General features: G+C 40.0%; 1 protein-coding gene across 2 annotated transcripts; it reads left to right on the top strand.

The window, feature by feature from the left end:
• On the top strand, positions 1 to 27,075 carry nt5c1aa (5'-nucleotidase, cytosolic IAa). 2 transcript variants are annotated; one of them, XM_082520717.1, is made up of 7 exons: positions 1 to 626; positions 4,640 to 4,684; positions 11,379 to 11,546; positions 11,645 to 11,774; positions 17,585 to 17,707; positions 23,371 to 23,555; positions 24,526 to 27,075. In XM_082520717.1, exons 1-7 carry the CDS (start codon positions 471 to 473, stop codon positions 24,880 to 24,882), a joined length of 1,164 nt encoding a protein of 387 aa, XP_082376843.1. In that variant the 5' UTR covers positions 1 to 470; the 3' UTR covers positions 24,883 to 27,075. The 2 variants fall into 2 exon arrangements, with proteins under 2 accessions (XP_082376843.1, XP_082376844.1); XM_082520718.1 differs by lacking the exon at positions 4,640 to 4,684.
• Positions 27,076 to 27,438: the final 363 nt, after the last annotated feature.

The raw sequence follows: 27,438 nt of genomic DNA, 5'->3' as shown, positions 1-27,438 counted from the left end.
ACAGGCAGAGAGGCAGCAGCAGATGGATTGCTGCACAGCCCGCAACATACTTACCGAGGACAGACTGTATGTGTGACAGCGCGTGTGTGCATGTATGCTGTCACAGAGGAGCACGGTTGTGAATGAGTATTTCATGTTGTGTGGAAGTGGATGCAAGGAGCAGTAATTCTCTTGAAGGGGTGGGGGGAACGAGGGATACAGACAAGTGAAGAGTCAACACTTTCGCTCTTCACACTCGGACTACTTTCAGGGCAGGTGCAACACCAACAAACCACTTTAGTAAGCCAATCACCAATGAACGTGACAGAAGAGTCTCCGTAAATGCTACAGACTGAGGTGGGACATATTCTGTGTTTGCTTGTGTTTTTTAAACATTTTTCTTTGTTTTTTTCGCCTGAGCGGAGGACAGTGTCTTTACCAAAGGTAGAGTAGTCTGGATAGCTTTGGGAGTGCAGACAGAGGGATCCTCTATGGTGAAAATGAGTCTGGAGCCTGTGCAGGTGATGAGCGGACAGGTCGCCGAGCTCAAAGTTGCCCCTTCGTCCAACGGCGACAGCGCAGGATCATGGGAGGGGAAAAGAGAGTTTGACAAAGACCACCTGGGCCTCACTGCCAAGCCAAAGCCAGTAAGTCTCACTCTCCACCCAGAACTGCATGTGTCCCACTTTTATTATGTAATCTTTCCAGATCACAAGAGCGCGAAGGCCTTGCCGGTTGAGACAATCACATGGAACCAAACAACCCTCTGTACTCCTCTTCCTTCTCTCCACCCTGTTGCTGCCCCCCCACGCCCAGCTTATTCTCTCGAGTCAGCTGTTGACATTGCCCACGTGCGGTTTTAAGCACACCTTATAAAAAGGGGGGGACTGGGAATCAGGAGCGACAGGAAAACTGTGAGTCTGGCTGTGTTTTGGGGTCCACAGACTATGAGTTCAGAGTCTATTTCATCCTTTGCCTCGGTCATGAATGAATTGAAGAAAAAACTAATATCTTCTGTGTCTGCCAGAGTTTAGCAGCTGGGCAGGCAAGCTGATAATGATGATCACTCACTGGACGTGGGTGCACAGGCTCATTTACACAAGATTTAATGACAGCAATACACACGATGCCTTGTAATGATGTATTTCCAAATAAATCTAAGGTCACAGTCGACCTGTCTAACATTAGGGTTGCAGTTGCCACATGCTACATAGGCACATTTTAAGAAACTAGAAGATACGACCTATCAAAATAAATCTCCTACACATAATTAGAGTTGTTCTGCTCAAAGCGTTTCCATTTGGGAATTCCTAACAGACAAAGATTTTATGAACCGCACCTTTCACCCAAATCATAGATGGGCTGATGATGACCTGGTAGATGTCAAGAGGATGTTTTATATAATAGATTTAAACAAATGTACTGTAGTGAAATCACACAGAAAGCCAGCAGTCACATGCTTTAATCTCTTAATGAACAATTCGAATATATTACAAAGTTTGCTTGACCAGACTGCAGCTATACTTGATCGCTAGGTCCACAGCCTGGACTTATATTAAACTGTCGAGATGAAAACTCCAGTTTGTAAATGTTTAGCTTGGATCTCAGCTTACAATTAAAAGGGATCAGATCACACTCCCTGGCAAAGGTTTTGATTCCGTTTATAGCGTTGCAGGATATTGAACAGAACATACTGTACCATTTCCAGGGAATCACGGACCAGGCTGCTAAACTAATCCGAGTGACTCTGAGAGGGCATAACTGTAATGTAACTAACAAAGCATTTAGTAAGCTCGTACGATTAGAAGAATAAGGGCAAGAAGAAAAACATTAAAGACTGAGTTATGTATTCACAGGAAATGCAAGCTAACGTGAAAGGACTCAGCTAAAAGTGTCTAAAAGCCGAGTAATCTGTGCTGCTCGAAGATTAACGCGGCCACATCGGTGTATTTTCGGACTGTAAACATGCATCCCCATGTGTCCCAATGATAGCGCTTAGCTATCTGTCTAAATATTACCGCATCGTATTACCGTGTAATGCATTCATCTGAAAGAGCACATACCTACATAACAGCATTAGAGAAAACTGTATGTGATTATTTATCATAGGAACTGCACCGAATAGATTACACTGAGTTTATTTCAATGAATGAACTTTCTAATTGAACAAAAGAAATCACCATCTGGTTATGATCTCGTTTTCCATCAGGTGGTGTGATAAGTAATCAAACACAGTGAAATGAACTTTAAGCAGAACATATATAGGAGGACAAATAAAGGGTCATATTTGGAAGGTGTTACTTCTTTTTAGTCGTGCACTTTTAGCCATGTTACCGTGTCATATTAAATAATTCTTTAAATAATTTAAATGGTCTGACAAGTGTAACCAAATAGCACTGATAGACCTTTTCATTATATCTATGCTGAAACAGAACACGTCCAAAGGCAGGTAATGGGGTTTTTTTTTTTCAACCCTAATCCATTTGAAAACAGTTTAAATGTGGTGAACAGGTTTTATCTTAACTTGTTGTCATTATTTAAAATACAGGAAGGTCTAAAGCAATGCTGCAAACAATTTTTAAATCCTCCAGTATTGTATGAACACAAAGATGTATCACTGTGCAAGTAAATATCACACAGTTTCTACACTTTTTATACCTTTAGTTTTTCTATATTATAGATCATAAAGCAAGGTCAAACTCATTTTAGTTTGTGGGAAACACACAGTCCAATTTTTATCTTACTAGTTACCAGAAAAATACAGCTTAATAAACTTTTTGTTGCTGTTTCCTTTTACTGTAAAGACGTTTAAGCACATTCTGAAAATGCTCACATTAAAAAAAATCTAAATAGCAAAAACAATCCAAACTAGCAAACTGACAATGAAATAGTTTTTGGCAATTATGTTCAGGTTCAACCACACATCATAGGTTTTCCACATTCAGTATAAAGAAACGCTACTGCAGTAAATCAGTCCAACTTCTTGGGCTTAACAACAGTTTGGTGCCATCTGTCAGCAAGGAGGCTGTAAAACTGAATAAATTAGCAGTTTGGACTTTATGCTAAGGATGTAATCCATTCCTACGGATTTGCAACATGCACAAAATAGTATAAAATTCCCTCCTTTGTAATGTTTGCTCTGTGCAAAGCTATTAATGGCGATAAATTGGACATTTTGGTTGGTCAGATCTTGTCCCAGAGATGTTTGACACCCTGCATCAGCGTAACTTTGTGCTCACATTCATCTCTGTCTAAATAAATAAATAAATACATCTGGGTAAATTCGCAGATGAGTAAACATGCAACTATTTTGCTGGTAATAACTGAAATGAGTAAAGAAAATCAGCAGCCTATTTATGCAAGATAATTCATAATTTTATTGGGGGGGGGGGGGGGGGGGGGGGTTATGTTGGTTGGGTCTGGAAATTACGCCCCTGCCCCTATGTTAAAAGACTAAAATTAGGCTTGTGGTGAGAGGTTGTGTGAGGTTAATGATGTAAAATGACTCACAACTTACAAAAAATGCAAAGTGACGACACACAAAAGACGTCTGTGTTATTTATACCCTACTCAGTGATGCCAGGCTGGTCTGTGTCACTGTCTCCCGTGACTTCCTGTAAGCCTCTTTTACACGTTTATCTTAGACAAGATCAAAATAAATCATAAATGAGTAATTATACTGTCAAACCTTCAACTATCATACCCAAAGTGTGGCATAAAAAATGCACAAACACTAACCAAATACCGTGCACGTTATTTCATGATGCATAATTTTCAGTTGGGTGATAATACTGGCCTGATTCTTAGACCAAACCTCATAAACCCTGTGTTAGCATTGCTGTTTCTGGCAGTGTCCGGTCACTCTGCCATGTTACCATATCTGCCGGTGCTGGAACAGACTGCATCATCACTGGCCTTTACCTTATCTATAAATATCTGCACCCCCCCGATCGCCTCACCCTGCCAGTCTCTGCTCACACTCTCACTGCTTTTATTTTCCCACCGCTTCCCCCTCTCACCCTCTTTCACCTTTTTTCTCTCCCCACCCCTGCTCCCCGTGGGTAGAAGGGATGTCTCTCAGGCTGTAATATGTAAATAACACATGACTCATGGATACCAGTCGGGGTATCCATGATCTGGGAAGCTCTAACGGGATTAAAATATAAAGGGGGAAGCTGAGCACCACTTCAGAATCACACTGAGGATTTTCCTTTTTTTCCTTCTTTTTTTTTTTTATCACCATCAACTTTATTTATACAGTTGCCTCTGCCATCACAGACATCAGTGGGTTGGAAGTGATTATAGTTACTCTGAGTCCCCAGTGCAGAGGAGCCATATGACTGGGTTTGGAGGCCCGCTCAGAGAGGCCAGGCAGTTAACACTACTGGTATCAAATCACAGCAAAGCACCGGAGTCTTGCTCTGGGATCACTCTCAGACTGTGTGACACGTTATTCATAGAGTAGACTGTGTACCAAAAGTCTGGTACACCTGCAAAACTGTCTGAGATTTTGTGCACGTTGATCACATTTCTCGTTTGTCTCCATAGCTTTTAGAAATATGTAGAATTATGCGTCAGGCATAGCAGGACATTATTTAAAGGAAATATTGTGATGCTGAAAAAAAGCTTTGTGATGAATAAAAACTGTCATTCTGCTAAGGTGACAGGGAGACGAGCCCGGAAGGTGGAGGGAGGCGTGTTCTTCGTAAGTATGTCCCAGTTGAAAGTTGGTGTCCAGTCAGTGCCACACCTTTCACCCTGTTTGAACCTCCTGTGATGGCTGTTGATGTGCTTGCATGATCACGGATACTCCCACTCTACTAACCAACGGGCTGACCTAACGCATCATCACGTGTGCTGTCATGTCGATCCATTCTTCACGTCCGTATTGGCTGCCGAAGGAATATACAGTCTCATACTCACCCTTCACTACACTGAATGTTTTGGTGACTTTGAAAAAATAATAGCAGTTTTTAGATGACATCCTCTCCTGCAGGCTCTGAAGCTCATGGCGCATATGAAGCTTTTTCTTTGTTTTAGCAAGTCACAAACCTACTGACATTTGTAACTACGCCAGTAACTAAACATCCAGCCTTTTTCAACAGTATCATGTGTGGCTCACTATTAGGAACTGGATTTGTTTGAAAAAAAGAAGTAATGATCTAATATTGTAGTTTGTTAAATATTTATTCTTTGTGGCCTTTAATTAACACCATCTCCCAGTGGGCATTCGTGTTACATCAGAGGTACTGATGGGAAAGATTCTCGTGTTTACAGCTTCTCGAGATGACAACAACTTGAGCTGGCAACTGCTAATCTGATTGTGCTACATCCAACGCTAACCAACAAAACAAAGAGACATGTACATTATAAAAAAAAGATATATTATAGGCAATACTATTTAAGGAGTAAAATTACAGTCTATAATTTGGCCAAAGATATGATTTTCTTTTGCAGCATTACCTCTGCAAACTGCTACCGTAGATTTTTAAATCCAACAATATGCAGTTGATGTGCAGACTTTCAGCTTTGATTCAAGGAGTTTAACAAAATCTATGTAAGAATAGAAAATATTTCTATACATAGTCCCTCACCCTCACTTTCAGAGGCTGAAAACCCCTAGATAATTGACTGACAAGCAGTTTTGTGGCCATCTTTCCCTTGTTTTATACACACACACACACACACACACACACACGCACGCACGCACGCACGCACGCACGCACGCACGCACGCACGCACGCACACACATATGATAAATAAAGAAGTGTTAAATTTGCATTTTATAGCTTTACAATGTAATTTTAAATAAAAGGTCAAAGTGAGGGACCCCATTATTAGGCTGAAAAAACAAAGTTTAGAGTCAAGAAACACTTTCATGAATGGAAATACAAAGGGTTTACACTAAGGTGCAAAACATTGGTTACACATTAAGACGAAGGCCAGGTTAGACTTTGCCAGAGAGATGGAGCTATCGAAGGTGGATTCAGGCCTGGCAGAGCATCTCAGTGGAAGAAACACAGCATTTGGTGATGTCCATGGGTTCCACACTTCAGATAGAGTGCAAAAGATTTTCATTGAAGGATTATTTAATGCAAACCTCTTGTTAAACCCCTTGGATTCAAGCTGAAAGCTGCACTTTTGAAGTGCAGACTACGCAGGATTGATCTATTACACGCGGACAGTTCTGCTTCATTTCCAGCTTCATTTTTATATTCTTGGACTCTACTAGAGTAGTGTTGCATGATTCACAGTTCAAAAGAATCTTTATTTAGCCCCTCAGTCTATTTAGTGTGTGTAACATGCCATTTCAGCTCCTCTCCCTCACTGTGAGCCAACTTTCTTCTTAATGACTAGTTTTTTAAGACATTTGCCAAATTGATGCAGACCTTCTGCTTCCTAACGATACATTTCACTCTGACTAAAACATGAAGCAGATTTTTTTTTAAACTTTTCTTCTCTTATTAAGTCAGCAAGAATAACACTCCACATTTTGTCTATTTTTATGCAGTTGCACTCTTGCTCTTCCTTTTTTACTTAGTTTTGCTAAGACAGGCTGTAATTGTCAGAACTCGTGAACTCGTATGCCTGTGTTTGTATACGCTGCCGTAGGTAAATCCTTCAAGATGGCGTCAGGTTTAGAGTCGTGTAATTCATCTGTTATCACATTCATTGTGCTTCGCAGTCAGTGTTGATGTTTCATATAGTGAAACATATGTGGATCAGAAATGCATTACGACTAATAACAAAAAGAAGAAAACAATGATATTTTTCTATGATATGCATGCACGGAAAACATGTTTTTCAGTTCAGTGGACACAGAAATATAGAAACTGTCAAAATTAAATAGTGTTTCATCAAATCTATCCTTTAATCTGACTCCCATGTGGGATTAAGCCTAGCCAGGTGACGTGTGTGTTAACAGGTAAGTAGGCAACAGGTCAGCAAGCAGCAGGGTTGTGATGGAAAAGAGGCTAAATGCAGGAACAATGGCACGGCGCACATGTCGGCTTGTGGCCTATTTACAAGTACACAAGCGTCAAGGCTGAGATGAGAACAGGCAAACATCTCAATACACAGAATCCAACCCCTCACTCATCCATGTGGAAACATACTGACTCACAAGCACAATTTTAGACGCACTGAAAACAGCTGAAGATCACAGCACTGTATAAACAACAGTAAATATACAGTAAAATAATTAGCATCGGATTCAATCAATACTGCATCAGAACAGTAAATTTAAAAAAAAAAACCCATAAGCAACACTCCATTTACCCAGTGTCACATGACACACTTTCACACTTTCACATGCACATTAGTGTTCTCTGCATTGGCTGAAACACTTTGCCCCTTCACCCCACTCTTCCCACTACACAGGCACGAGTTCCTCTGCCCACTGTGGGCAATTATTGCCAGTTAACCCAGGAGGAATGCAGCTCCCCCCCGTCAACCCCTAAACACACAGGCCTGAGTGTAAACACACACATTGGGCAACATGAACACAATATGACACCACTGCGCCATCTAGCAGTTCATCTGAGACCATGGAAACAAAACACACATGTACAGACAAAGCTCCAAAGAGCTCTACATACACTGACTCGTTAAAATGGACCTCTCTGTTATTTAGTGAAATATAAAATTGTTGTTTTTCCTTTTTTAAATGTATAGAATCTGAAAAGCATGAGGAAACAGGACGGGAGTGTTGACATTGTATTCTGAAGGTTTGACATTTTTGCCATTCATATAAAACAGTATGATTCCACACAAATTAAATTCTTATGACCATGTGCAAAGAACTTGGAGTCTTGTTACCTTTGAAGAGGTTTCTTTGAGGACAGGAACTAGGTCTGGGACTTTGGTAAATCAAGGTGCTGATAAAACAACAATAAATGTAGTGACTCTGCTCTCAGTTTGCGTTTAAATGGGCTCGAGCTGGCTGTTATGTGCAAACTGTTTGTGATAATATGGTGATTAACTGTGATAAGCTGGCAAAAAATTAGGAATCTATTGCCATCCACATACAAGAAATTCACATTAAACTGAAATTCACACTGACTAGTTAAATTCACAGACCAGCCAGAAGCTCATACAACAGAATTTCAGGAATCTCTCCACAAGTAGTCACACAGTTGCTGCATGATAGAGATACTGATAGGAACTGTTATTAAATAGGACTATGATTGGAATACAACAGCTTGGAAACCAGTTAAGTTGTTGAGTCGAGCTCCCTGTTGCAAGGAGACACATTGCAAATGACTTGTGTTGATCAGTGCAGACTGGCTCAGACTGCTGCCTACATTTAAAAAGCAGCAATGATCTGCAAGCCTCCAAATTCTGAATGCCATTGGTCTATTTTCTCCTAGTCATATGAAGGTTTTTACTCTACTGCGGCTCAAACATTACCCTCCAGTTGGTGACTTCCAATAAAAATAAAAAGTAAAAGCAGTAATACTTGGCTAGTTGCGAGGGGACTCGTAGTCCCTGTGAAACTGATGACTGAAGCCCCACTCACACAGGCTTAGACACTCGTCAGGGGTCAGGTTACATCCTAGTAACTATAGGTTGCTAGGGAGAAATGTGGTTTCCCTGACCGCTTGCCAAGTGGATTTGTATTTAAGAACAGTACTAGAACGTACTTTTTAGTTCAAAAGCAAATTAAATTGGTGCGTTTGTGCATTTTCCCTCAACTTCTACTAAGACGCTGTTTGACTGTCTTTTTTGCACTGCATGTAAAGCCTGTTTATCCACGGAGCTCATGAGCAGGGAAATTTTCTTGTTAGACTTTTTCACGTGTTTGAGGCTAAAAAACACTTTAGGATTTATGATTTAGACCTTTGTCACCATGGTTACATTAACATATGTCACTCAGAGTCACAGAAATATGGAAAAATAACAAACAACAAACAGTAGAAACAAATATTGGTCTTTGGTTTGGTCATAATTAATGTTGTAAGGGGTTTTTTGGAGCGGGGGGGGGGGGATTTTGAATTTTTTATATATTTACGAAATTAAATGCCTAAAAATCCATTTGGAGCTTGATTATTTGGCCCTACAAAGGTTCTCAAGGACAGGCTTGCGTTGTGTTGACAGTGCAGGGACAAATTGTGTTTCTTTTAATTCTAGAGGGTAAACACAGGATGGAACTTGTAAGATGAAAATTCAGGAGGTCTGTGTTTACCACTTCTCCTTAATATTGTTTTGTGTCCCATGGTAAATATATCTTTTATATTTTTATTATTTTGTGTTTTGTACTTTTCTCTTGCTTCTGCACAATTCTAAATCTGATCTTTGCAATATTTTCATAATTACTACAGCCACATGAGGCTGAGGTGATATTGAAAGCTAACAACAAGCTGTAATCACGGACTGTATATGAGAGATGGACATATTCTCTGTGTATGAAAAGAGAAGGGAATTTCAAACCTACACGCTTTCTAAAGCTCAAGCCACACAGGAAGTAATTCGCTCATCAGGCTTCGCATTAAAGCTGTTTGGTCATTGGTGGACATACCAGGCTCTGGTAGCCTCTAGTTAACCCTAATGCATTAACTGCAATGTCATATGTGAATCACCTGTATCCTGTGTTCTCATTGGTACACATTTCAGTCGCTTGGCTCGAAGCTGAGATTTTCAAAGTTTCACATGTGACCTGCCCACTTATTTAGAAGACAGTCCCTTGAAGTTGTGTAACAGCTACTACAGTAGGTATGCACTCTATTGGATTTCTCAGATTTCCACTTCTTGCTCAAGATGGTGACAGCCAAAGTCTGAGGTTTTAATACGAGAGATTATACACATCCACTTTTATATATACTCAGTGCTCTTAAGCCCAATTTCTTGCTTTTTTATATCTGTATGTTAAACTGTTTTCTATAAATGTTGAAATTATTAGTTTAAATGGTAAATGGTAAATGGCCTGTATTTATATAGCGCTTTACTAGTCCCTAAGGACCCCAAAGCGCTTTACATATCCAGTCATCCACCCATTCACACACACATTCACACACTGGTGATGGCAAGCTACATTGGCAAGTTTAACTTCATATGTGCATATTGTTATTAGTAACTCTTAATTTAGAATTGCTTTTATGAGTGCACCATGTTTAGTTTAACTGCAGTTTGTACTTTTTCTATTATAAAGGGATTTTGCCAACTAGATACTCTATTCTATGAAATTACATTATAATATCAAACAGCTTTAAAATTCACCCAAGATAGCACATTCTTTCATCTATATTCTTAACCTTCCTGCCTTCTTGGGACCTTTTTGTGCCACTGCTATGTGTTAAATGGCTGCCATTTCCACCGTGTTCAGTGGAATATAACCAAACTTGCCACAGGATAGTTTTTACCTGTCAATGTTAATATTCCAGTGTGAATTCCTTAAATCAGCCTAAAATGGCTGAGCAGCAGAAATCCCCACACCCATCACCCTGGGGACCATTTTCTGCCCATTGACTTCCATTATAAACGCTATTTTTCAACCCCAAATTATCATCATATGATTTTATTTTTTCTTCTTTTCTTGGATGTCAATGAAGACTCAGGGCCTTGAAGTTTTAATTTTTAAATTGCAAAAAAAATGCAAAAAAATAATGGCAGGTCAAAATGTATGTTGGTGCCAATCTTTGGTCCATCTAAAGGCCTACTTATAATGACAATCACATATTACTTCAACTGGTTTTTTGTGGAAATATTTAGTTTCGTTTTTTGGTTTTTGGGGCTTATAACACAGGGCGCTCATGTAATAACACTGGGATTTGAAGGGTTAAAACAACGAAAATATAATTAAAACTTTACATGAATATTTCAGGGAGAAGTAGTTTTACAAGGTTGGCTAATTTAAAGTGGAATAAAATATGGATATATGGTCTTTTTATGGCGTGGCTGAGAATGGTCCCTAGGGTGATGGGTGTGAGTTTTTTAAAGGATGGCAGGAGGGTTAAAAAACATAAAGAGACAGTTCCATAAACTCAAACAGTCACAATGTGATTGAAGTGAAGACTTCCAGCTCTAATTCAATAGTCATGAAATTGTCTGATTACTTTTCAGCCTCTGAAAATGGTTTTAATTCATAAACAGTTAATGCTGTACCTGTAAACAATTTTTGTGAGACTACATAGTTGAGTTTCTGAATATACATAGCCTTCATTCTCTATCACTCGAAATGACTCCTGTAATGTAATGGCATTCAAAGAAGTTAACATCGATAGCATTTAACACACTGATGTGAAGATAACAATAATAGACCAAAACAGCACGCACTCTTTAAATAACGGGCACACATTCCTCTCTGTGTTTCCCATTAACCTTATCATTACTGTTCAGTGGTGTTCTCTTTTTTTGTTCATCTTTATCTTTCCATTGTCCACCTTGACTTTGGTTTTCTGCAGCCGAAGCCAGAGAACGCAGTGACCGTAGCTGTTTCCTCTCGGGTCCTGTTCCGGACTGAGCGGGAGCAAAAGGTGTTTGAGCAGCAAGGTGTGGAGGAATATCTGAGATACCAAATTGAACATGAGAACGAACCCTTTGGTCCTGGGCCTGCTTTCCCCTTTGTCAAGGTTAAAGTCACACAAGCACACACAGATGTTATTTTTTAATTCTTAAATTCTTTTTTGGTCTTGATTTTTCTCAGCTGACTGTTTCTCTGTCTTGACAGGCTCTGGAGGCGGTTAACGCTCGTCTGCGAGAGCTGTACCCCCAAAGTGAAGAACTGTTCGACATCGTTTTAGTAACATATAACCATGCCCACGTTGGAATCCGGCTCATCAACACCATCAACCACCACAGTAAGCCTAAAAACTGTCAGTGTACGCCACTGAAAATGAATTACTCGCCCTACGTGGCACTATTGAAAGATGCTATGCAGCAGACAGAGTTCTCAGTTTAAATAGCTTCCTGTCATGGGATAACAGTCCATTGATAGGTCAATTATATATCTGAAATTTCAAGCACCCACACAGACACTATCAGTTTGACAAGCTTATTATCACACTCTCCATGTTGCCAATCTGAACTATGCCCACCGCCCCCCACATCATGTCTTTGAAATCAGAGTCTTTAAAGACCTCATTTGGTTTATAATCAGGAGAAAAAATATGATGTGCTCAGATCTGCTGTATGCAGTAAGTAGCTATCAGCCATTTTTCTTTATGTCCATGACAGTGCTGACACAGGAATTGGAATCACCTCTCTTCATATCATAGGTAATAACTGCAATCCTTGAATTTTGGACCAAAACTGACTTTTGTTTCCGCGCAAACTCCATGTTTGTGTGACTCATTAGCAATAACAGTAACACGTTCCAAAGCAACATGTTACTGTTATCACATAAAATTTTTCAGTAACAGAGTAATATAACACATTACTGCACCAATCAGAATCTGTAATTACAGTCACAGTAATGCCTTGACTTTTTCAGTTATCTGCAGAAAAGAAAAAAAAAGGTCAAACAACAGGCCATTTTTCTTCGTTTTCAGTTTGCATGAGGAAGGAGGAAAATAATGGGAACTGTGTCCACATCAGAAACAAGTACATTATGCTGCTAACACAACTTCGGCTCTTTGCAAACATCTGCACACTAACAATGCTAACGAAAGCTAGCAAATCCCCAGATTGATGCTAAGGCTGAAAGGACACTTTACCATTACTTTGCTTTTAGCATTGCTTTCTGACAAGTAGTTAAAGAACATTTTTCTTAAGAACAGTAACATTTAATGTTCATCTGCTAACCCACCAGCTTGTCCCAGTTGTACAGAGATTGCAACTCTATTTTTACTCTGCTGTTACCGAGGCCTAAGACTGAGTTATAATTAGGAAAGAAGGAGTGAGGATGTTGGAGTATTTTGACATTTACCTTCAAAGCTGCATCACGTTTTGAAGACCTCAAGTGGGCATGACAGAAAGGTTGTAGGGGATTACATTCTGACATTTGAGGGCCTCGAGGGGATTGTGTGTCAAGGAATCTGGATAATGTACAACCATGTGTCCTTAAAATTTCTTAATCAGTTAGATAAGCAAGGGCATTTATACAGGGTGGCAGTAGCTCAGGAGGTAGAGCATCATCTACTGATCGGAAGGCTGGTGGTTCAATCCCTGGCTCCCCCTAGTCTGCATGCCAGATATCATTGGGCAAGATCATATTCATACTCCATTGCATCGGAGTGTGAATGGTAGTTGCTGTCTCTGTCTTTTCTCAGCAGTGCGCACACATGGAGCAACGTTTACCTAAAAGCACAGAAGACAGTGCATGTGTGTTTTATAGAGTACTTTGAGAAAGTAAAAAGGTGTGGATGGTAGAAGCAAATGTTAGAGCATGATCAGGGTTAACAACATTCCTGGGAGGTGAAGTTATTATCAATGATGAGAGGTACGCTGGAAGATGTTTTTTAGAAAAGAAAAATAATAAATAAATAGCATTTGATGTGTGTCAGTTAGAATCTTTAGTTCAACCAAGGGACAAAAAGAAAAAGAAAAAATACTGACGTGACAAAAAGCTAAATAATTATACTTAGTTTTCCTCCAAAATATAAGTTTAGGGCTGCTGCTGATCAATCACAACTTTACTAAGTGAAGCAGGTAATCCCTGTATAACTTAAAAAAATAGTCTATAAATGCATCTGCTTTTTTCTGGGGTTTTTTCTCAATTTAATGCTTCCAATAAGTGCACGCTTTCCCACTAACGTCCAAACCCAGCACCCAAAAGCATCCATACATCATCCAGAATCTGACGCAGGCTCAGCTGAGAGACAAACAGTGGAGTGTATGAACAGCTGACTGACAGGATCCTTCCCAGGGAAACTCTCAGACCCCGTGATGACATCCCTCTCACAGACCACTTCCTGTTCAGTTGCTCTAATGTTTTCAGATCCTCGGGGCTTCATGACGGGAGTGGGTTCAAGCTTATTTCCCTTTGGGATGTAAGAATAATCCAAGAGGCCCGAAACAAAAACAAGTCTGAGCGAAGCCACCAAAGCAACACTCGGCCTTCCAGATGCCGCCATGTTAGATCCTCTCTGGTGGCTCTATGTGAGGCATTCAAACAGTCGCTTGACCTCTGAGCGTTCCTGCACACTTAAAGGAAACATGGCTTCTCTGATAACATTGATAAGTGTTTCATGAGCATCTTTCCTGCAGTGGGTCTCTCTGAGTAGCAAAGCCGTGTTAAAAAGATTGAGGATCATTTATTCTAGCTTGAAACTGGATGTGCGAACTGGACGTGTTTATTTTTGATTATCAGCGCACCCAAACTGTTTTTTGAGGCAGAATCAAGTATTAAATTCCTGCACTATACACCTATGAATAATGGACGTGTGCAGGCATACACCTGACTTCTATAGGGGCAGAATTCTACCTTAGCTTGTAGCTTGTTCTGGGTGCTCTGCAGTGTCTTTTCAGTCATGTTGATTTCCTGTTTTATTACCATGTTTCAGATGTTTTGAACAAGCAAATAAATCATGCAAAGAAGCTAGATGAAAACATTTTTCTTAATAGACAGGGGAAAAAGATACAAGAACGTCAATGGCAAGCATATTTTCCCTCGAGTGACTCCCACGCTCCTGCACCAGTCTGAAACACAGGATGAGGTGCGGTACAGCGTAGGGGAAGGGGAGGGGGTCAAACTCACCAGGGTCTGACTACAAAGCTAAATAAACCATTAAGAAAATCTTCAGAGGACAGTTGGTTCTTTGAGTAACTGAGAGGAGATTACTCAGGGGGCTTAAAGCAACACAGTTCCTCTGTTCCTTCTGGAGTCCAGCTCGTTTTGCCTAGAGCCTGATTATGAGTCACACTACATTTATCTGCCTTTGTTTCTTTCATGTGTCTTTAAAAGTGAACTTCACATTTTGAACTGATTACCAGAACAGCAACAGGCAAGGTTTATACATACAAATGTAGCCACCAAACTGCACAAAAATATCGAACTTTGCTTGTTTCAGCCTGAAGAATATTCGCTTTGTCCGCCTGCTTGTCCGTATGTTCTGTATTCAGCACAGAGCTGCACCTGCTTGGTTTGCCTCAGCATTTACTCCTATATTAATATTACATTATTATAGTCGACAGTGGGCTCTGCAAATTATTCGCAGTGGGGTATATATTTCCCCACATATTTTCCCAGTTCTTTGGAATGACGTGGGATAAACTTACTGAGCCTATAATACATTGAGGCAAAACTTGATCAAAGTTTTTTTTATATCCAGCTAAAAAACAAACAAACAAACAGACATTTCTTATCAGCTTGGACTCATGAAAAAATGGAAAACTCAAGAAAGAGCATCTATTTGCTCATGTACATGGACGTCAGTTGTTTTGTGTTTTTGTAAGGTCTCAGTTCCACAGGCCCGGAGATGGATCGGTGATATCCTTTAACCTCAGGTTGGCAGATGGTTGCTGATGGTTGCTGGCAGTCTCCAAGCAAAATTTATTTAAAAAGAAAGGTTTACAAGCAAACCAGAAAGGGAGAATGTTCACCGTTGCTTTGCACTTTTCACAGTTTAACGACTGCTTGGAGAGTAGTTTGAGAGTGTTGCATCAGTCTACTAGCATCTATAACAAATCCAAAAATGTTTTTGATCTGCCACCTGTTTTGTGCCCAATTTTCACCTGAGAGCGAGGAACCTCCAGCAACCACTTGCCAACCTATTGGGGGATACATGTTTTTACCTAGAAAATAGAAGTTGCCCAGGTGTTATCAACTGATCTGTAGGTCTGTGTGACTGAGGCCTTAGACCAGGGATGGCAAACTCATTTAGCATCGTGGGCCATGTAGATAGTCAAAAAACACCAATAGAAATTTTTGTAGAGAAAAAACCCAGAGACTTTTCTGTCATCAAATTGTTTAATTGATACCTAATTACTTTGCTGTATGAATATCCAAGAGGGAGGTCTTTATCAGTAAGAAAAGGTAAAAAACTTGTGAAAATACAATTAAAAGTCCAAGTCTTCATAGGACGTTTCTGGCACCCGGACCTGGTGATGGACACAGCTGCCTTAGACTTAGCACAGCTTTAACCTCCTAGGACCTGGCGTCCATATATGTGGACATCACATTTTGGGTTGTCTAGACCAGATTACTAAATTTTGCTCTACTTGGGCCTGATATGCACTTACGGGGACATTATAATGCCATTGTTCTATCAAAATTTAAAACGAATGTCCTCAAATGTGGATATCAAGCCCTTGTAGAGTAAAATCAGGTAAAAACATCATTCTTTGTTTTTACATTCATGAGGTCCCAATCAGCCCAAACAGCAAAGAGAAATTAAAAATGCTTGCTACGAAAGAGTTCGGGTCTTCCCTGCTGCAGCATGTACCGAGAACATTTTAAGCCATCTTTTGTTATTTTTGGAGCGGTTACAACATATAAGCATTTAGATTATACCCTGCTTGGAAAAAAAAAGTAAGGGAAACTCTCTAATCAGAGTATAACACAAACTCAGTTAATATTCAAGCTGTCCAATTACTGTATCCATATCATCTGCTTTAGAGCAAATCAAATGTGTGTTTTCACTTGCAGCTGACTTTTTACACTAAAGGTCAGTGAGTACAGCGTAGACTGGAATAACAGTTAGCTTTGCAGCGTTACAGTCTCAGAAGGTCATTAGCTGCTGCAGTTTAGGCTCTAAAATGACAATTTTACAACATATAGAAGCAAATTACATGGAGTAGAAGTTTTAATGTACTCTGATATTTTATTTGCCTCTTTTAAGTTCCCAAACGTTGTGGAAGCCCTGTGCTAAAAAAGGCCAGTGGACCTTTATTGTGGATGAAGATAAATTCATGCCTCGGCGATTGCAGCTTTAAATAATTGGAATAACCTTCACATTTCTCTTTTTATGAATCTCCCGTCCACACTAACCTCCTCCTCTTACTTCATCTCCATATATCTTAGGTGTCGCCTACCTTTTCATTCTATTATGACCTTCAACTCTAATCAAACTCAATCCATCACCAGATATTACTCTATTTTACTCCCGTGCCCTTTCTAATAGCCCCCCATCCTCTTTTCCCTCATAAATACCAGCTCATTTTACCCAAGGACACAGATATAATCCGCAGATCTGTACTCGTGGATCTAATTACCTAATATCAGTCTCTTCTCATTTTCCACATACCGACTGTCCACTGCTCGGTGGATCAGTCCACAGCAGCGAATTAAAAGGCCTCCCAAGCCAAAATGTAAACAGACACTTTCCCACCAAGTCTTTTCGCTTCCTCCTCTCATCTGCACAGCCTCCGTCTTCCCGCCCTTCTATTAACCCCCTCTCTGGACCCTCTCCATGTTTTAAGTACTTGTAAGTTTATCCTCTCACCATGTCTTTAGAACATCTTCGCTCCTTTTTGCCGTCCACGGCCCCCGAAGTGACCCTTTCGTGAACTCCCTGACAGTCAGAGCCCCAGCTTCTAGTGCAAATATAGATTATATAAGCGACTCTTTGAAGTCATGCGGTGTTTGCTGGTATGCTAACATGCAAATAGATGCATTTATCAACACTGTAATGGATCTGTAATGCTGATGATGGACTGAATGCTGACATTTAACACCAGATGATGTACTGAAATTAAAAACCTTGTTGCTATTTGTTCCTCTCATCCACAGACTTGTTCATTGAGAGGTTTTGTATGACGGGGGGGAGCAGTCCTATTGGCTACCTGAAGGCCTGGCAAACCAACCTCTACTTGTCTGCTGATGCCAACAAGGTTAGGGAGGCGCTGACTGAAGGTAAGGCCAGTCCTGCCACAAAGCTGAAAAATACTTAGAAGTTACTAAAGTTTACAGCTTTTTCTACGTTTCACACCAGATTTTTTTTTTTGCATTATGTGACTCTTATATAATAATGATTGAAAGCTGTAGCACAGGACTTTTACAAGCTAATAAATATCTGTTTATTAGCATTTTAAAAAAAGAGTTTACACAGTGTTATTGAAGTATATCGTTACCTCGTGACTCTGTATTTTGCACAGTTCTAAACCTGCTGTCTTTCATTGACTGTATATAAAAGATGGCCATTGTGTCGTACTTTATTAGTTTTGGATTGCTCATTTTGAAGCGTTAATGCTAGCTTTTTTCCCCCGCCATTTTTTTGTGTCTCTGTTTGTGTGTGTGTGTGTGTGTGTGTGTGTGTGTGTGTGTGTGTGTGTGTGTGTGTGTGTGTGTGTGTGTGTCAGAAGTTTTGCATGAAACGGAGAACCAGCTTGACAGCTAAAGCTTGTCAGCTTGGTGAGCAAGCGGCATCCATAAATGGTGGAAGTGTTAGTAAACAGTTGACCTTTGCTCCAGGAGGGGCAAAGGGCCTAACCAACCACCTAAACATAAACCATAAAATGTACGAGTGCAACACACAAAGATGGCTGCTAACTGGTAGTAAGTGATGGATAAAGAAAAGACTAGAAAATTCTCTTGCAAATATTAAAGCACAAACGTCTTGCTGGACCACACAGCAGATCATATTGGAATTAATATTCTAAATTCCATTAAAAAGTGCAAACAGCACAAAAATTAAACTCGAATTAAAGTAAAATGAGGTCTAATAAACAGTGATTGGACCAGAGACCAATACACAGGACTATCAACATGCTTTTTTATTTTTGCATTTTAAGATGGGATTTATTGGGGATTAAATGGCTTTTGGAACGGGGCCTCTTGTAGTCCTTAGATTAACTGCAGATTTTGTCACCTCAGCATTAACCTAATTTTCCAGTCGTAGAGCGTGGGATGATTGGTTTACCAGAAAAACTAGGAACAACTAAAACAGGAATAGAAAATTGAGGAATCTCCTGAGGATGGGTTACTGAATAACCACTAATCACCAGAGAGGATTACATTAGTACAGCATTTGGTTTATGTTCATATAATTACCATCCGACTATAGTGGAAGACAAAAGAATTCAGATCTGAGAACAGTAGATGGCAGTGATCGTGCTCGTATTTGCCTCCAAATATAGGGTGCATTGCCACAATAAAAAAATATATTTATGCATGCTAGTATCCTGGTGTCCTCCTAGAGATCGGAGTAATTTAAATGGAGTAATCCAGTTATATGTTTTAGACATTTAGAAAGTCTCACAGAAGCAGTTTAGCATACAAATTAAAGGCAAACCAGTAGCATCAAGTCATACACGGCCCTCACACACTCCGTTACTTCAGCTTTATTTTGATCAGGGAAATGTGTCCGAAGGAATGCCTTCAGGAAGCTTTCGTGCCTCACATTTAATTAAATCGTCCTTCTGAGGAAGCTTGATCTTGAATTCTTTTCAAAGCACGCGTCATGTAACCGCACTAGTTGTTTTGGCCTATTTGCATGCATTTTATTTACATGGAGTTTCAGCACACTTGACCTTTTCCAAGCTGGATAACAAAAACTAGTTTTTGAAAGTCTTTCCTTTTTTTCAGACACAGATAGAAATGTTTTGAAATATACAGGTTCAAGTATGATTTGAAATTCATAGCAATAAAAAACTGATCTAATCCCTAAATCATAAATCCCCAAATATATGCCATGTCATACATAGAAAAACTACAAAGCAGCCTGCACACACACACACACACACACACACACACACACACACACACACACACACACACACACACTGTGCTAGGAGTGTACATTGTGTAATGTGTGTGTATTTGCATAAGAAGTAGCAATGACATCTTCTGCAGTGCTGCTGTGACTTTAGTCTTTGCACTCTATTTGATGGTTTCCATGGTGCCATGGCACCGTGAGGGGTTACCAACATCCTATTTGTTGTAGCTTTGGCTAATTTGTGTCACAATTTGAAGTCACTGGTCATTTTCTGCCAAAGAAATAAGATCCATTAAAATGCAACGATGGAAAATTTGTGGGACTTGAGGTGACAACCACATCCAACGATTTAAATCCCTTCTGTGCAGCGAATTTCATGCTGCATTATTACTGCAGCCAACACAGAGGAGGTTTTTGTGACACAATCTGTGTCACTGGGTGTATAAACTTGAGACAAATTTAAGGAAAATTAACTGGCTGTGTAAAGCTTCAAGTGGCTATGGTTTAAGTTCTGTCGCACAGTAAACCTGCTCTGGAGCACGTAAGAAATCCACAAGTGCAAAATGAGTGCCTACTGACTAGGGATGGGTACCGGTGTGTTCTGACATAAACGGTAGTAACCAGACCGAAAAGCAGCGCACATTTCGGTGCTTTATTTCGGTGCTTTTTTTCCCTGAGCTGTGATACACTTTAGATTCTAGCCAATCATTTTACGTTTCCGAGGATAGTAGGCGGGGCCAGGTACGTACGTTCTGTTAGAGCAGAGCTACAGATTAAAAATGTCCAAGGCGAAGCGGTCAAAAGTCTGGCTTTACTTCATAGCAAAATATGCAAACTCAGCAGCCTGCAACAAGTGCTTTAAGCTGATACTGTGATACTGTCAAAGGAGGTAACACCTCAAATCCGATGAAACACCTGGCGACGCATAGCGTTTTTTTTAAAAGCCCAGAAATGCGCCGTATTTGATAGCTTGCTGCGAGACCTCACACCGAGCACATCTACTGCGGGTGGGTTGCCTGTTATGCAACATCCCCCAAAAACACGAAGAGGAGAGTCCTGGCCCCTAGCCCTGCCAGTGTAGCAGAAATGATGACGGATGATGGTGGCAGCAGCCGTTCTTCTCTGCGTGAGTAGCTAATTTACGTTGAGTAGGCTAACCACGTTATTACATTAATGCATGTAAGGTGAACTAGCAAACATCATCATAGCTACATGCGGCTGTCTTCTTGTTTGATGGCAGATACTCCCTTCACCCTGGCTAAAAAGGCTAAAATGACCAAAGAAAAAGTGGAAAACAGTTAAACATGAGAGGTTTAGGACAAAGTTTGTGTTTTTTCCATTGTTTAAGCACTGCTTCCAGCCAAGAGTGATACCATATATGCCCCATAGCTGCAGAAAAGGCTAACATTGTTATATTTTTACAAAAAACAGCTGAAAATGAGAGGTTTTTGGACCAATTTTGTGTTCTCCATTCTTTAAGCACCGGTTTGAGCACCGTTTGAGCACCGGCACCGTTTCAAAAGTACCGATTTGGCACCGGTATCGGATAAAACCTAAACGATACCCATCCCTACTACTGACCAATCAGTTTGCCAGAAAATCGCATCACCATTTCTGGAAGATAGTGAGACGTTTTTCTTTCCCGACAAGCACTGAGAGGAAATATAATAGCTCAGGAGCAACATTACTCATAGCTTGTTTTTCCCCGTTGGCCTCAAGTAGCAAATCAGTTTTATTTTTCTATCAGCCTTAACATAGAAATGTAATCCCAACACAGGACGGTCTAAGCCATGCACTTTATGACCTTATATAAAATTTGCAGATAAACCCACTTACTGGTTTGAATTCTGTTTTTATCTTTGCTCTTTGTTTGCTCTCACATAGTTTTAACCCTGCTGGGTTACAGCTGAAAGAATTCATGAATTTTATCTGAGACTTAATTATGGGCTGTCTGTAAATGGACTGCGTTTATGCACCACTTTTGCAGTCTTTCTGACCTCTTGAAGCACTTTGCACTACAGTCACATTCACATATTAATACAGCAGGTTTTCACAAGGTGTAGAGCTTTCAGCTGTATTGTGTTTAACCTCACGTTATAATTTTCGTTTTGTTTGTAAAATATCCGCTCTGCTTCCCAGGAGACCTGTGCATGCTTGTGATTGGTCATTTGTTGCAAACGTCACCCTCTTCATGTGCACACACATGCTACTTAGGGCATGCCACGTTGATGACTGGGAAGGCCACAGAACAATACAACCTAAAGGGATCAAGGGTTTCCTTTAACTGTCAACCATCTGTAGCTGTAAAGGCATCTCCAGGGACTTTCTTCATGTCATTTACAAGCTTCGTGCCAGTAATGCCGCACCTCTGTGGGAGGCAGCTCCTCAAAAACACAGAGCACATAAGCAGTGAAGCAAAGGAAGTGGTTCTGACATTTTACTTGAAAGCTCTTAATTAGCTGTAAATCCATTTGTTAATACTTCCTCTGAGTGTTAGAGCATGTTTTTAAGGACTGCGGCTATGAAGGTGACAGTTAAAACCTTCCTGATTTGTTCTGTTTCTGGCAGGAAATGAAAGAGAGCACTGAATGAAGTGAAAGATGCTTTTTTGCACCTTAGAAAATCAAAAGATTTATTTGTGAACTGAAGTGACGTTTAAAAGCTGATTTTATCTAAACAAGTGATGTCTCTGTTTACTTGATTCTCAACCACTCAATATGCAAAAACACTGTTTAGAAAAATTAAAGGAACACTTTTTTTAATCCGAGTGTAGCACCAACTAAATTAAGATGCCTTGCTGTGTCTCCCAGCACAGTCTCAAGAGCATGGGGAAGATTCCTGGAGACAGACAGTTACTTTAGGGCCCTTAACCCACCAGCAAGACTGTTATTTGCTTCTGTGTGCAAGAAGGAACTGGATGAGCACTGCCAGAGCTACAAAATGACCTCCAGCAGGACACTGGTTTGAATGTCTCTGACCAAACAATCAGAAACAGACTTTATGAGGGTGCCCTGATAGCCAGTGGATCCTGTGCTCATTGCCTGGCACCGCGGAGCCCAGTGGGCATTTGCTGTAGAATATCAGAATTAGCAGGTTTACCGCTGGCACCCTGTGCTTTTCACAGAGAGAGAACAAGTTCACCCTGAGCACATGTGACAGACATTAAAGAGTCTGGAAAAACTGTGGAAAACGTTATACTGTCTGTAACATCGTTGGTCTTTCAGTGATGGTCTGCAGAGAGATATCCATGGCAGGTATACTGGCTAGGTAATTGCAGACTGGCTGCCATTAATATTAGGATGAAACCCTTGGATCTTTGTCAGGCCCTACACTGGTACACTAGGTCCTGGGTTCCTCAAGGTGCAAATGACAATGCCTGCTCTCATGTGGTGAGAGTATGCAGGAGGTTCCTGAAAGATTAAGAAATTGATATCCTTGACTGGCCCCCAGTTTACCTCAAATTGTCCAGGAGCTCTTTGATGCTCTGATCCAGATCTTGGGGGAGATCCTCCAGGACACCATCCATCATATTATTAGCAACATCCCCCATGAGCCTGTGGGGACCATACACACTATTCAGTACCAGTTTGAGCTGCTGCAATGAAAGGAAAACGGACTAGCCATGAACTGAAACATGAAGTAAAGGAAGCAGGGCAAAATATCTGATAGGGAACGCAACTCCTGACTCCCTCTAAAGAAGAAATGCAGAGAGTGCAGTTCAGAATTAAGTGCAGGAAGTGAAGGAATTAATCATAATGTACTAATGTTAAAAACAAATGAAGTGTACAAACACAACTTCTCTTTAGCTGTAATTAGCTAAGTGATAGTTGAGCCCTTTATTGTCTTATGCATTTGTGTTCAGGCATCGCAGCAGCCACAATGTTCATGCCGGAGAAGATGACAGAGGTATCCGAGTCCCAGCTAAGAGTGGCATTTGATGGCGATGCTGTCCTCTTCTCAGATGAGTCAGAACGCATCTTCAAGGCCCATGGGCTGGACAAATTCTTCGAACATGAGAAGGAAAATGAGGACAGGCTACTGGACCATGTTGGTATTCTTTAATTGAATTTCTTTGCATTGATTTTTATTCTATTCAGTTTTATTTATAGCGCACCAAATCACAACAACAGTGACCTCAAGGTGCTTTCTATTGTAAAGACCCTACAATAACAGAGAGAAAACATCAACAACAGTTTAAACTAGCACTTTAGTGACAGAGGGAAAGAAAAACTTCCTTTTAACAAGAAGACAGGCAGGGTGTTTTGTTAATACGTTTCTCTTAACAGGATCCGTGGTGTTGGTGACAACATAAAGTACATCCTGCACCCTAACCCTCCGAGGTCATTGGTCACAACCCATAACCCTATCAGAATAGGGTTGTTTGTTTTTGTTAAATTGTTCTTTCAAGGCAATCAGAGAAGAAAGAAAAAAAATTTCAGGTGACACAACAAAAAATATTTCACATTTTCTTCCTTGAAAATTCAGTTTTGCCTTTCTTTAAAATAAGATTAGCAATTAGCTTGGAGCTTAGAAGGTTAATACCTGAGGCTAAATTTCAAAGAAAAAGAAAAGAAAAACTAACTGCAGATTACACACACAATATCCCAGACTGAGATGACTCCAAAGAGTGTAGCAATCCTTAAAAACATTATATTCTTCCTAATATTATCTTTTCCAAGCAGTCTCAATGATGAGCGTGCATATGGTTTCCACATGAAATCCATTTCAGTAACTGATTATTCTATGAATATATTATGCAAAATTAAATGAAATAATAAATTGTTTCTAAAGACTGTCAGTTGACATGTCATTCTCCTTGACAACCAGCAATTTCGGAAATTAGCAGTGCATACCTCACGCTGTGCTACATTACAATAAAATGGTGCTAGCTCAATCAGGGTTTGTATGTGTTACATACACATAAAGCTGATGCGTGACAAGTCAAAGATGAGTCAAATCTTAACATATATACAAGAAAACAGATAGCAGGTCCTCACTAGCTTTTCCTCTTTGGCAGGGTCCCCTGAAGGGCTTCCTAGAGGCACTGGGGAAGCTCCAGAAAAAGTTTTACGCTAAAGGCCAGCGTCTGGACTGCCCTATCCGCACCTACCTGGTCACAGCTCGTAGTGCAGCAAGTTCTGGGATTCGGGCTCTCAAGACACTTCGGGCCTGGGGGCTGGAGATCGATGAGGCCTTGTTCCTTGCAGGAGCACCAAAGGGCCCTATGCTTGAGAAGATAAGGCCACACATCTACTTCGATGATCAAATGTTTCACATAGAGGGAGCGGCAGAGATGGGTACCATCGCTGCACATGTTCCCTATGGCATTGCACAGAAACATAACTCCAAGCACAACACCAGCGCAGGGAAGTAGACAAAAGGACTTTGGATGTTGGTGACCTGGTAGAGGGAGGGGATATTATCTTAGGACAAAACAAAAAGTTGTTAAAGTAAAATTCAGATGATGAACTTTTTCTATTTTTTAACTGTATGGAAGTACATGTTTGCTTGACCACAGTATCTACTGCCTCGGCTTAGTGCTACTACTTTAGGAGTCAGATAAGAAATCTGGATAAAGGTCAACAAGAGGTCTGGAACCTGAGATGACCCAATAACCAAGGTGTCCAAAAACAAGTGTTTCATTAAATCATGCTTTGGTTCTTGACTAAGTATTTCTCTTATTACTCCTTGTCTTCATAGCGAAGACAAGGAGTGAACAACTGAATTGTTTATATATATATATGTAACAGTGCACTGAATGTTAATAAATGAACTGTGAGCACAATGCAGAGATATTATATTGTTAACCATTATGGTGATGTACTATAGCATGAAAGTAATAATTTAAAGTTTTGTCAAACATTTTATAGTTTGATTACACACAAATGTAAAAAGATTAGGATGCAGCTGTACAAAATGTGTTGTATATTACTGAAGCATTCAATGCCATCTGTTCTTGTGTTCCAAAATCCAAATCAAATATAGAAAGCCATTTGGTGCCTTAGGAGTGGAATTATAGTTCTCTTGGGTGAACACAGGCAGGAGGGCACAGACTGTTTGTTTTATACTTCAGTGAAATATGTTTCTAACTGTTTTAACCCCACGTGGCACCTGACAGGATCTTAGACACTGTGATGTGTTTTTATCCAAAATACCCTCCACTCCTTTGTATTTGGAAGTATTTTAACTATAACAATATTTGAACTACTGTAATGTGGAGTGATACGAGAAACTCGTGGGAGCTTTGGCTTTGCATGATGCTTCGCAGCTCAGAGCGGTTCAAATGGTACGTAATTAGCATGCTATATTGATTGATTTCTTTTCTTTTTTTTCTTAAAGATTTGTGTCTTTTTTTTTTAACTTTTTTTTGGAGAGAGAAAAGAACAATGGAAAAGAGAGATGGATGAGATATGCAACAAGTTTCCCCTGCTTGCAATCAGACAGGTCACAAGTAATGTATGTGGTATGCAACTTAACCAATAGTGACCACACAGTGTTATAAATATATTACTGTAGCGAAGAAACCACGTTATTTACATTTCTAGTTGCAAACTATGGCTGTATGCTCTAGAAGTTGCCTTTAGTTTCAATGAATGTATAACTTACAGCCAGTTATGTTGTATGGCTTCCATGACGTTTTATGCAATCCCATAAACGACAGAAAACCAAAGTAAAACTTGGCAATTACATGTTAAAACCTAAGCTTGTTAAGGCTTTCACAGTTCATGGCATAGCTAAATGGAATTTTGATCCGTTTTAGCTGATATGTAGCATGCTAAAGTTTACCATGCTAGCATGCTAAAGTTTACTGTGCTAGCATGCTAATGTTCCCACAAATATGTGATCCTAAGGAGGTCTTAGTCTAACAAAACACTGACTTAACTGAATGAACCTGCGTTTTACCTTCATATTTAACCAGTGGAGCAAGTGTCATATTTTTACAGGTTTGCTAACCTAAGAGATTTTTGAAAGCTAGAGCTTTTGCTAATATTCCAACTAGAGCACACACGTTATAGGTAGACACAAGCCGTCAATCTTGGGTTGAATTCTCTGTCTTGTATACCCAGGTGACTTTGTTTAATGGTGTAAAGTTTCACCATCATAAATCCATTTCTAAATTGTAGTTAGAGAATCTTGCTAATGTTTGATAGAAAAATATAAATGTTTCTATTATAGACAAAATCCCTGCAGTGACCTTTAGAAAATGCCAGTCTACTTCACATGACTCTACTTGTAACCAGTGTATAATTAGAGACGCATCATTACGCTCAATCAGTCTTCTGAGTACCACGGGGTTCAGAAAAGTGACAAGCAACCCGCAGGTTTAACCTCACAGGCAACACACATACAGTAATTAAACAGATGTGTCTCTTGGCAAACTAAAACAACTGCTGACTTGTGAGCAGATAAAGTTTCAGCACGACAAGCTAATCAGGGAACTCTGGGCTTCAGGGTGACATTCGGTTTCAGCTTGAACAGATTCAACAGCACTTTGATAACTGCTTTATTGAAGGATTTGCAAGATTAAGAAAATGTAAATGGACAATAAATAAAGATTACAATTGAAGTATTGGCTTTATTTTCATTTGTTTGTGAAAACTGATATAGATTACATGGATCTGTTTGTTCAGTGGCATGCACTCCTTCAGTCCACCATGGAGTGGCAGCATCGCACCACGGTGGAATGATTGATGAGCTGCAGCAGCAACCGCTCTTCACTCAGCGTAATGATGAAGATGGAAAGAAGCGACCACTTCGCTTTGATTTAACAGCTCCATGCACATAAAAGTTATCCTAATTTATGTCAGTTTTTTAATCTTTGCATCCTTTATTATTATCTTTTTGTGACAATTCCTCCCTTTCTCCATCTAATTTATCAGTCTTCACACTGAGCAGAATCACATTACGACCCACACTTTCATCCACATAT

Source organism: Aulonocara stuartgranti, assembly GCF_965226115.1.
Source record: "Aulonocara stuartgranti genome assembly, chromosome: 22".
Taxonomy (NCBI): domain Eukaryota; kingdom Metazoa; phylum Chordata; class Actinopteri; order Cichliformes; family Cichlidae; genus Aulonocara; species Aulonocara stuartgranti.
The sequence above is the reverse complement of the archived record's forward strand: the minus strand, read 5'-3'. Positions and strand labels throughout refer to the sequence as shown.